The sequence below is a fragment of the Plecotus auritus genome, assembly GCF_963455305.1.
Source record: "Plecotus auritus genome assembly, chromosome: 2".
NCBI lineage: Eukaryota > Metazoa > Chordata > Mammalia > Chiroptera > Vespertilionidae > Plecotus > Plecotus auritus.
The window spans coordinates 168,321,167-168,333,381 of NC_137771.1; the positions used below are offsets into that span (position 1 = coordinate 168,321,167).

The 12,215-nt window shown below is 38.5% G+C and overlaps 1 protein-coding gene across 1 annotated transcript in view; it reads right to left on the reverse strand.

Annotated features, from left to right (window-relative positions):
* Positions 1-12,215, reverse strand: part of POLQ (DNA polymerase theta) — a 120,680-nt gene that overhangs the window by 21,271 nt on the left and 87,194 nt on the right. The window contains exons 21-24 of the mRNA XM_080658448.1: positions 9,841-9,978; positions 7,611-7,785; positions 4,664-4,784; positions 3,721-3,842 (exon numbers count right to left, since the gene is read on the reverse strand). Of these exons, the coding sequence (XP_080514574.1) occupies positions 3,721-3,842; positions 4,664-4,784; positions 7,611-7,785; positions 9,841-9,978 (556 nt within the window). The remainder of the gene's footprint in view (positions 1-3,720; positions 3,843-4,663; positions 4,785-7,610; positions 7,786-9,840; positions 9,979-12,215) is intronic.

Consider the following 12,215-nt stretch of genomic DNA (forward strand, 5'->3'; position numbering starts at 1 on the left):
GGGATAGGAGACTTAATTTTCCTTTGCATAATATAGAAAACTTTGCACAGTTCCTGGCACATAATAGACTTTTAAACAATTGTTGAATGAATGAGTGAATGAATGAACAAACGAACAAATAAACTGTTTTCCAATGTGTGCACATTTCAAGTGGGCTGGAGAGAAATGTGTGCTCCACTTGGATAATAAAAAAGACATTCAGCCTTGGCCAGTGTTTCTCAGTGGTTATCAGCCCTCACACTGAAGGGTCTCGGGCTCAATTCCCAGTTAAGGGCATGTACTGGGTTGCAGGTTTGTTTCCTGTTCCCAGTCAGGGCCCATGCAGGAGGCAACCAGTTGATGTATCTCTCTCACATTGATGTTTCTCTCTCTCTCTTTCTCTCTCCCCCTCCCTTCTTCTACTCTCTCTAGGAAGCAATGGAAAAAATATCCTCAGGGGAGGATTAAAAACAAAATAAAACAAAAAACAAAGACATGCAATTGAAAAAAAATCAAGTGGTTGATATGTGAAGAAAAGTTTTTTAAATTATTCAGACAATTTACCTGTGGATTAGAAATGAGTGGATTAAATATGCATGGCAAAACCAAAATGAAAAAATAAAAGCAGGTTCAAAGAAAAAGTAGGAAAAATGTTTGACTAATATTAAAAAGAACTCATTGCCATACAAAAAAAGGTGCTACAAATGAAGAACAGGACAAAACATAAACAAGAAATTCATGAAAATAATAAGAATAAAAGAAACTTAAACATGTTAAAGGAAGCTCAACTTCATTCACACTAACAGAAATGCATATTTAAGTCTATAGCAAGAAACAATTTTCCTCTACGTATACTGCAAAAGTCCAGAAGTTGGAGAGCACACTGTGGTAAGGCTGAGAAAAAAAAATACTCATAGATTGTTATTAGGAAGTAAATGGTAACTTACTTCCATTACATCAGATGGCAATTGGACAGTACCTATCAAAACTAAACAAGTTTTTTCCTTTAAAAAATCTTGCCTCTGCAGACTAGAAATAAACATAAAATAACAAAAAATGTTTGAGTCCCAATTTCAGTGTCCAACAGTTCTGAGTCCCCGTTTCAATGTCAAACAGTTCCTTATGTGTTCATGTCAGCAAGATATTTTTAAAGGAAAGAAATGGGGAAAAAATAGATACAGACGCAAAGAAGCATTGAACAGACTGTCAAACTACAGCGGGAAGGCAGGGGAGGTTGCGGGGAGGGGGGCGCTGTAAGAGATCAACCGAAAGACTTGTACACATGCATATAAGCATAACCAATGGATACAAGACACTGGGCGGGTGGGGGGGGCAGGTAAAGGCATGTACTAGGGGGAAGGGGAGGCCGGGGGGAGGTCAATGGGGAAAAAAAAAAGAGACATATGTACTACTATTTGTAATACTTCAAACAATTAAAAAAAAAACAAAAAACAAAAACTAAACAAGTTTTGCCCTAGCCAGTTTGCTCAGTGGATAGAGCCATAAACATGATATACCTGGACAAAATATGTGAAATAACTATTTCCAGGTGTTGGACAACAGGCAATTCAGACTACAGTCCCTGAGAGGCGGGGAGGATAGGGGAGATGGGGTGAGTTATACAACTGTCTCAGGTTTCCAGAATGCAATGCAGGGAAGGAGAGATGAAACAGAACACTATGGTCTATCTGAGCTGAGGAAGCAGAAACTGCTTAAAGCAAAAACAGCTATGTAGCAGAATTGATAATAGCCATAATGATTAAATCAATTACAAGGAAAGGGAAATGAAAAAAATTCCTTACATTATGGATGATGTGGTATAAAATTATTTAAAGATAGTTTGTGATGTGAGGCATGTTATAAACTCTAAAATATCTAGGACATGTAATTAATAAACTTAGAGAAAATAAAACAGAATAAAAATAGTCATTGAAATTTTTAAAAAAGAATAAAAAACAGAACAAATAAAATGCAAATAGCAAGATCCAGGAGTCCTCAAACTACGGCCCGCGGGCCACATGCAGCCCGCCAAGGACATTTACCCGGCCTGCCGGGTGCCGCTGCCTGTCCTGCTTAGCAGCCGACTCGTCCCGGGCCCGCAGTGCGCATAGGAATTTGTTCATAGTTTGTTTTTTTAAACTATAGTCCGGCCCTCCAACGGTCTGAGGGACAGTGAACTGGCCCCCTGTTTAAAAAGTCTGAGGACCCCTGTATCAATAATTACTTTAGATGTAAATGAACAAATACCACATTTAAGTGACAGAAATTTCCAGACTGAATTCATATATTTTTAAATTAATTAAAAATATTAAAGCAGAAGCAGTATAAAATAGTTGCATTAAACAATTTTATTATTTAGGTAAGACTAAATTGATGGATGAACAGATAAATAAAATGAAGTATACACATACAATGGAATATTATTCAGCCTTATAAAGAAGGGAAATTCTAACACTTGCTACAACATAGATGAACCTTGAAGACATCATGTGGAGTGAAATAAGCCAGGTACACAAGAACAAATACAGTATGACTCTGCTTACATGAGGTACTAGTGTAGTCAAATTCATATAGACAGAAAGTAGAATTGTGATTACCAAGGGCTGGGGAGCAGGAGAGGGAGAGTTAGTGTTTAATGGGCACAGAATTCCAGTTGGGAATGATGAAAAAGTTCTAGAGATGGGTGTGGTAATGATTACACAAGGCAAATATACGTAATGCCACAGAACTGAATATTACTTAAAAATGGTTATAGTAGTCCTGTCCAGTTTGGATCAGTGGATAGAGCGTCGGCCTGCAGACTGAAGGGTCCCAGGTTCGATTCTGGTCAGGGGCACATGCCCGGGTTGTGGGCTTGATCCCCAGTGGGGGACATGCAGGAGGCAGCCAATCAGTGATTCTCTCTCATCATTGATGTTTCTATCTCTCTCTCCCTTCTCCCTTCCTTTCTGAAATCAATAAAGGTATATTAAAAAAAAGATGGTTACAGTAGTAAAATGGTATTAATTCATATTTAAAAAGCAAAACTGAAATTTGCCAAGCAGGTTATGCTATCATAGAACTGAATTCACTCTTAGAATATATGTTTCTGATAGAATTCAAATAAATTCACACTGACCCAGACCTGCCAACCTGCAAAACATGAAAGAGCAAATGTATATACCAACAGTAGGGATTATCTGGGAGTTAGATCACGACTTCCAAATGTTTTAATGCCAAAAGGTTTATGGCTAGAGTACTGAGGAGAGGTCAGGCAGGAGGACAGCCTTGGTGTTAACCCATGTAAGAGGAAGCAGCAGTCTGGAGAAAAGGAGAAGAAACAAATTGCAAAGCAAGTCAGAGAGAGACAACAAAAGTGTGCCTTAGTGGTCAAGGGAGGAGAGAGACTGAGGAAAGTGAGGGTTGATTAACAGCAACAATGTGTACAGAAGTCAAAGAGGATGAGGACTAAAATATCCATTGGATTTTCCAAAAAGGATTACAATGACCTTGGAAAACATGGTTTCAGCAGGCTGCTGCCAATGACCATATACCCCAACGTTTCCCACAGAGCAGATCATGAAGACAATGATAACTGATTGTTATACACCTGGCAACACTAAGGGGAAAAACAGGCTATTCAGAGGAAAGATGGAGGTATGAATGCATACTTCTCAGTCCTATTCATAATGCAGGCTTTATCAGTGTTTTGAAAAAATATTCCTACAGTAACGAGAAGCTCAAAAACCATCAGCATCCTACCTGGGAAAGGCACAAAGGCGTGCCGCATGCTGACCGAAAATGGCATTCCTCTGTCTGAGCTTCTCTCCTCCAGCTGGGCCTGGTGCGCAGAGTTCAGACCACAGCCCTTCTTAGTTCCTCTTCTGTCATGCAAACAACATCATCAGCTGAACATGAAGTAGACTCAAATATGTGAAAAGGCCTGATTTTTCAGTAAAGTTAATGTATCCATGTAAGAAATTAAAAAACCTTACTATTTGAAACTTACTTTAAAGCTTAACAAAGATTATAGACTTTTTTTTTAGCAAACATTCAATTTAAGTGGGAAGTAAAATATTTCTGTAAAAGCCTTTCCCACAAACTACTTCTGAGATAATTCATTGACATTTAGCTCACCTCAGCAACTCTCTTTGACCAGATCTAACATACATTATCTATGCTTTTTCTTCCCTTTGTGTGTAAGTGAGGAAGGCAAGAGGGGATATTCCTGACTTTGCTAAACTCTTGCTTTTAGTATTTGAATTAAATAAACATATCCTGGTTGATTTAATTAGTGGTACAGGTTTTCAACATTTCACCATCAACTAACTGCTTCTTTTTCTTCTTCCTCCCCCTCCCCCTCCTCCCCCTCCTCAACTCCCTCCTCCTCCTCCTCCTCCTCCTCCTCCTCCTCCTCCTCCTCCTCCTCCTTCTTCTTCTAGCAAAGGTGGAAATTTATTGAAGAACAAGTACAGACTCCCACGTGGGGAGGGGAAAGAATCACAGCACAGACTCCCATGTGGGGAGCAAGAAAGAGTCCCCTCAACCAGCTTCTTTATAGACAGAATCAGGGTTTGAAATGGATAGTAGAATAGAAATGTATATAGCTAAAACAGAAATTTCAACTATTTTCATTATTTTGTCCACTAGGCTATTCATGCTCACAAAATTATATTAACGCAAAAACAAAAAACATAATGTCTACCTGCTCATGGGAAGTAGGCCTTTGCCTAGGGCGGGGGGGCTTTCTCCTACTAGTGTTGGCATTTGGATCTTAAAATCTCTTGGCACACTCTGAATATTTGGTTCTGTAAATGTTACTCGTCCTAAAATCAAATAGAATAAAGATGTAAAATTAGTGGCGGATCTAACATTTATCTTAATTGTAATTGCATTTCTGAATTATCTTAAAAACTTATGCTCTATTATTGCTAAAATAAAATAAATTTATATTTAAATAAAATGTTTTTCATTATGTTTATGTGCCTAACAATAATAAGTACAAGGTAAATTCCAACATACGTGAATATATGAATCAGCTATAATACAATGTTTTACATTAACCTAGCTCTCTAGCAAACAAGCCTATGATAAGAAGTAAATTGATAAATTGAACTATTCCTATGCTAAACTGAGTATCAGATGTCAGCACTATAAAATGTTAGCAGTTATATTAATGAGTGAAGACTAATCAAATGGATTCTAGGCTAAAGGACTGTCGACGCCTTTAAAAGCCAGGAATGCACAAGAACAGAGAAGAGGATTTGGAGCTGAAGAGCAACCTGAGTGCTGAAGAGAGACAACTGGGCCAGAGGCGTTAGCTTATGTGGGAAATAGAGTAGCAGTGAGAGGTAGAACGTCCCTTTCTAGACCTCACCTGGCTGATTTTCCTCCTCCTCGTCACTCATCAAAAGGATCAACACTAACATGGACACAGCTAAAGACTAGAATCAGGTAGTTAATGAGTTTTCTTAGGCAACAGAAAGCTATTTGTTTAAATGTTTATAGCCTTTATTTTCCCCCAAATAGTTTACATTTTATTTGTTTACTTCTTGGTTGAATGTTTCTAGAACACATAAGCATTGTTCAAAAGAAGTTTCCCTGACTGGTACTGTTCAGCTGGTTGGAGCAGCATCCTGTACAGTGAAAGGTCGAGGGTTTGATTGCAGTCAGGGCACATACCCAGGTCTGCGGGTCGATCACTGGTTAGGGTGCGTATGGGAGGCAACCAATGTCTCTCTTTCTCTCTCTAAAAATCAGTAAGAACATAGCCTCAAATGAGTATTTTTTTTAAGTGTCTTAACAAAAGAGTTCAGGTACCTGATTTTGTTTTTTGCAGTTTTTATAATACATGTATAGTGACATTTTATGATACACCATTGTAATAGGCTCTCTACTAGCTACTATATGTAATTTCATCTTCTTTTAATGAATCAGACATTTTAAGTACGTAGACTACTGTTTTTCGGAATAAACCCATGATATTATGCTTCCGTTATTTAGCTTTTAGCAAAAATTAGTCCACAATTAATGGTAGATATGAATATCATTATTGTCATTAAATGGCCTATTCAGTGTTACAAAGCTAACAAATAGCAGATGAAGAATCCATCTTTGTGCCTCAGGACACTGTCTTCCTTTCTGTAATACTACTTAATTGTCAGGTTTAATGTTTGAATTAATAAGGTAACACTGGCAGACAAACAAGATGATAAAAATGACAAAATATGAATGTAGCATTATGGAGGTGAAGTCTAAGAATGAAATGGCTTTGCTATACTTAAGGAAACTTCTATTTCTAAAATATTCTTTAAATGTAGATACATGGAATTGATTACTTTCTGCTTTATAAACAACAAATAAAATCAACCTAGAATTGTGCAACAGCTTTGAAATTCTAGGTTGATTTTATTTTTTTCACCAACAAGGATTTATTTTATATGTGTTTACACCAATGAAACTGAAATACTAAGAGGACAAGGAATGGCTAGGAAGAACTAAGAGGTTAGTTAAATAGAGAAGAAGGAAAAGAGAAGTTGTTGAGAACAAGGAATAAGCAAGCAGAGAAAAAAGCAGCTGCTCATGGTGCGTCCATCCTTAATAACAGCAACAGCTGGTGATGAGCCACACACTAAATGCCATGCACTATTCTATTCATTTGACATGTAATATCCCATTAAATCTTCAGGATGATCGGTGAGATAGGACTATTATTACACTTTTTTTATCAAGAGAAAACTTGGGCACTGAGAGGTTAAGCACTTTGTCTAGAGATTAACAGCACCAGGATTCAAACCTTATAAAAATCTGGTATCAAAACCCATATTCTATACCATCCATCTAAACTTCCCTATGAAGGAGTTAACACTGCCCTTATTTCTACTGCACAGTGCATTTAGCTAATATTTAATGTTCTGGCCTGGTGGGCGTGGCTCAGTGGTTGAGCGTCGACCTATGAACCAGGAGGTCCCGGTTCAATTCCGTGTCAGGGCACATGTCCAGGTTGTGGACTCCATCCCCAGCATGGGTGGGGGTGGGGGGGAGGGTTCAGAAGGTTTCTATCTCTCCCTCTCCCTTCCTCTCTGAAATCAATAAAAATATATTTTTTTAAAAGATTTTAAAAAAATAATTCAGGGAAAAAATGAAAATAAAGTTCTGCACTGCCTAGAGAAAGAACACTTTTTTTCCGTACCCTATTATACTTACATCTATGCCAAGAGGGCCATGAGACACCCAAAGGACTCCACCACTCTCTTTTCTAATTGAGTAAAATAAGATGCTCACTCATTATACAAAAGCCCCATACACCTACTTAGATTCAAGTTGGAGAGAATCTTAAGGTGTTTGGGAGGGGCTAGGACTGAAATTAGATAAGATCACTGACTCAAATATTTAATCCTGGATATAAATCAGTCTCGGACACCTAGTTTCTCTACACAATACTTGAAAGCAGAAGCTATACCTAACTTTCATCTCTATATCTAGGTGGTATCCACCTATGCTTTGGATGTAGTATGTGTTTTATAAATGTTTACGAAACTTCGTTTAACCCAATGATCAATGCTTGAATTCCTGGGTGATCCTAAGAAAATATATATGAAACATTTTTTTTTCAAAATTGGATATTGTCCACATTTAAAATTCCTCATTACCTGTAGCAGTGTGTGACTGTGATATAGGATAGATTCTTTCCATTCCAAGGAAAGGATTCAGACGCCTTTCCCGCTGCAGGGGAAAGACCACTTTGGTAATAGCATTAGTGATTCTTCTCCACTCTAATATCAAGTTTGGTAAAGGATGTAATGCCTTCAATTTATTTAAAACATCCTGCCAAAGAAACATAAGGTAAGATCCGATTCTTTTGCAAATTCCATAGCAAATAGAATCTCTTTTAGGTAAATAATATACTCTCAAAATTAAATTTGCTAACTTTTGTATCTATAACTCAAAATTACTGTTTGGGTTTTATAGAAATCACCATAATGCTAAAACCATGATAACCATAGATTATTAAAAGCAAACATGTTAATGTTGAGCAACATCAATTTAGATCTACCCACACTCCACCCAAGAGTTTACATCATCTCTTTTTATCGCTATATTTTTCTCCTCCATTCCTCAAATAATTGGAAATTTCCCCTTTTCCCCCTTTTTGCTCTAATATTTTCATGGTTTCTATATCAAGAAAATTTGAAGACATTTATCTTTAACACTTTGAATTTTCCATGCTAAAGACTTTCAATGAATGTTAAAGAATAGAAACGTGTGAGCTCAAATAAAAAGTTTTGCTACAGAATAAAGCTGTGGAAACTTCCCCAGATAAGGCAAGACATAGTTAATGATATTAGGGTCAACATTCTACAGCAAAAATGTAAAATAAGCCCTTTCTTCTCTCCCATGCATACACTTTCTATGGATTATAACTAGCAATTATACTTTGAAATCAGCAGGTTAGATTCTTAAAAGAAACTCATGTAAAACGTATTATTTTGCCCTGGAATTGAAAAAAAAAAGAATTTTATTTCTATTGGCTTGGATTTTTTTTCTTTTTTAAAAAAAAATTCCCATATCTTTGTTCATCTATAATAATAAAAGCATAATATGCTAATTAGACTGGACATTCTTCCAGACGTCCTTCTGGGATGAAGCCGGGGTTGTAGCAGTGGGATCGAGGTAGCCGCCCGCAGCTGTGAGGGAGGGATCCAGGCAGCCGCGGCTGTGAAGGCCTACTCTTGCACAAATTTTGTGCATCAGGCCTCTAGTGTTCCTATAACTATATAAATTACTAGTGGCCCGGTGCACGAAATTCGTGCACATTAAAAGGGGATTAATTAGAGGAAATAATTTAATATTGCTATTTGCCCTTTATCTATAATAGAAGTGTCAGAGATGAAAGAAAATCAGTAAAATGTATATGAAAACCTTCCTCCTGTCGGAGTCTGGGGCACACCACAGGACCCAGAGTCAAGTCCCCGCCCACCCACATGTGCCTCAAAATCACGTGAGACCCAGACCCGCCCCCCACCCCCTCATTGGGATAGATCCAGACCTGGCTAGTCCCACCCTTGTCAAGCCCTGCCAGGCAGGGAACGTAGCTTCAGGTCCCCTGGCCCGGCACCAGGATGGGGGGGCATGGCCTGTGGTCCCCCAGCCCAGACCGGGGTGGGGGGGAATGCCTTGAGGTCCCCCGTTAAGCCCCACCAAGTGTGGGACATGGCCTGAAGTCCCCTGTCAAGCCTCACCTGCTTCGGGGCGTGGCCTGAGGTCCCCTGGCCTGGCGCTAGGGCCGGGGGAGCAGCCTAAGGTCCCCTAGCCCAGCACCAGGACAGGAAACGCACCTTGAGGTCCCCTGTCAAACCGTGCCAGGTGGGAGGCACAGCCTGAGATCCCCTGTCAAGCCCTGCCAGCCTGAGGTCCCCTGTCAAGCCCCATGGGGGTGGGGGAGGGCATAGCCTCAGGTCCCTGCTGATTGCTTGTTAAGGCTCCTTATGGGAACTTGGCCTCAGCTGTGGGTGCAGCCATCTTTGTGACAGAGTAATGGTTAATTAGCATATTCCCTCTTTATTAGATAGGATATTATACTGGAAGTCTAAGAATAGTGGATGTCAATAATTAAATGATGTCTACAGGTCTGAGTTTACAAACCTTTACATTGTTTTAATGATAGGAAGGACACAACCGCTAACTCAGATTATGGTCTAGATTTTCCATGCTGAAACATCTCTACATTTATTGTGGGCAGCCAAACCACAAACCAATTTGTTTTTACGTGGAAAAGTTCAAATGGTGCACTATGTTGGATCTTGATTTCATCAACATTCTTTGAAGACACCACATGCTAAAAGTAGTTCAGTGCTGCCCCGTGACTGCCCCAAAGAGCACCTTACTAGTGCTGAACCGTTTTCCCAGCTTTAGCTTGCGCCCATTGTCATTCCCTCTTCTGGTAGCACCCAACGTTTTCTTGCTGCCTTGGTTATTTATCTCTCCATTTGGTGGCAACTTTAATTCCAAAAATAAAACCTGTAAGAAATTAAAGCTTCTTTAGTCAAGAATCAAATCTCAATTATTGTCATTAAGGGGGAAAAAGGAGACATGTAATACTTTAAACAATATAGAACTGAAAAAAAAGAAAACATTTTAAAAAGTTATTTGAGAAAACAATCATATAGCTCAGTGGTCGGCAAACCACATGTGGCTCGCGAGCTGCGGTTTGCCACTCTGTTGACTAATAAGTTTGCCAACCACTGATATAGCTCAACATGGGTTGGAAGAATGGTTTGGGGTTTTTAGGAGAATTTTGAATTATCACATTTAATAAATAATGGTAATAAAATTTATATGTCAGTAGGCTATCCATACCACTTAGGCACTGACAGATTAATACTAACACAGGCTTTTAAACAGTCAAGAACACAGGAATGTGTACTCTGTGCTGAACAACTGACAAATAAGCTATTGACGTTGAGACTTTAGGTTACTCTGAGGATTGTGAACACTCCTAAATACCACTTGATGTGGTAAACAATTTGGCTGCTCAATCATTTAAGCCCCATAGAGCTAATATGGGAGCCTTCATGACTATTTTGATGACAAAAATCAGACAACAGTAAGTAGGAAGGGGTCCAAAAAGTCATCTAATTCTACCGCCATAATGAAAGCTGGAGTGGCCAAAGCACTCACTGAAGAAACAAGGCCTACACAGGGCAGGGATCCAGGCTCTGGGGCAGAGAGGGGATCTTGTACATAAATTATTTCTCCAGGCTTCAATGAACACATCTATGAAATGAGGGGGTTGAACAAGATGGGGCAAGAAGCACTATTATTTACTGAACATCTGCTATATGCCAGCCATTATGCTAGGTGCTTTAACATGTGTCATCACATGTAACTTTATGACAATTCTGCTACAAACCTGAAAAACATGTTCAATATTACATGGCCAGAAAGTAGTAGAATTAAGAATTAGAACCCAGAGTCTTATAACTATAAAAGTCCTTTTTTATTTTCACTAACCCATGCTTCCCTCCAGACCAGGGGTCAGCAAACTTTTCCCAAGGGCCACATAACAGATATTTTCAGCTTTGCAGGGTTTACTGTCTGTCAACTTCTCAATGGTGTGATTATGGAATGAAAGCAGCCACAGATGATAAGTAAGTGAGCAGGTGTGGCTGTGTTCCACAGATCTGGCCTGCAAGCTATAGTTTGCTGATCCCTGCTCCAGACCAGTGCCATCTGAAAGATTATTTTGCAATAATGGGAATGTTCTGTATACTATTCAATATGGTAGCCACTAGCCACAACATGGCTACTAAACATTTGAAATGTGGTTACCACAAATAAGGAGCTACTTTGATATATCTTATTTAATTTTAATTAATTTAAATTTAAACAGCCACAGTGGCCAGTGGCTCCTGTATTAGTATAGTTATCCTGCCCAGTTCAAAGATTCAACTTAAAATCAGTAAGGATTAAATACTCTGTGTAAAACTGTTAGATTACCTTAAATATAGCTTCTATTTTAACATGGAAGACCTAAGAACAAGCTAATAACACCAAAGGCCTTTTATTCCAGCTCAGAGTTTGGTCTAGGTCTATGGTCCTAATACATTAGTACCCACCTGAGTCACAAGGGCACAGGTTCCTGCCTTTCTTCAAAGCCTAGTCATGCTGAAATCCAGATACTCTACATTTTTTATAAATTCCTTATGTAATTTTATGTGCTTTCAGGTAAGTACTAGAGTTAGTGAATAAATAAAGGAGGTAGGATACAAACCCAAGAAATCTGTCTCTAAAGCCTATCTTCACCAATATGTTATATTATTGAATCACATCTGGAAGACACCATAACTACAATGCTATTAATTAGCACCTAACCTACGTTTGTAGGAGAAGAGAACACCAATCTTTCAAAATAAAAAATAAAAAAAACAAGAATAAACCATGTCAAAATGTATGTTAGGTGATAAAAATCTTAATTAGGTTTAAAAAGCAAACAATCACAAAAATCAATTTTTCATTAACAACTGAAAAAAATACCTAGTTCTGTATTCTAAAAAAGGATTTAGAGGTGAGGAAGGGGTGAGAGCCCACGAAGTGACTAACTTTGTGGAACAACAGCTTCACTGTTATGCAACTGTCTCTTGTTCAACAAATATTTGTTAAGTGCCTCCTCTGATCCAGGAAAATTTTCTTCTCATAGAGCCTGTGGTCTAGGAGCCTTCTTTATCACCTTCCTACTTCATAAATATAAGATATAA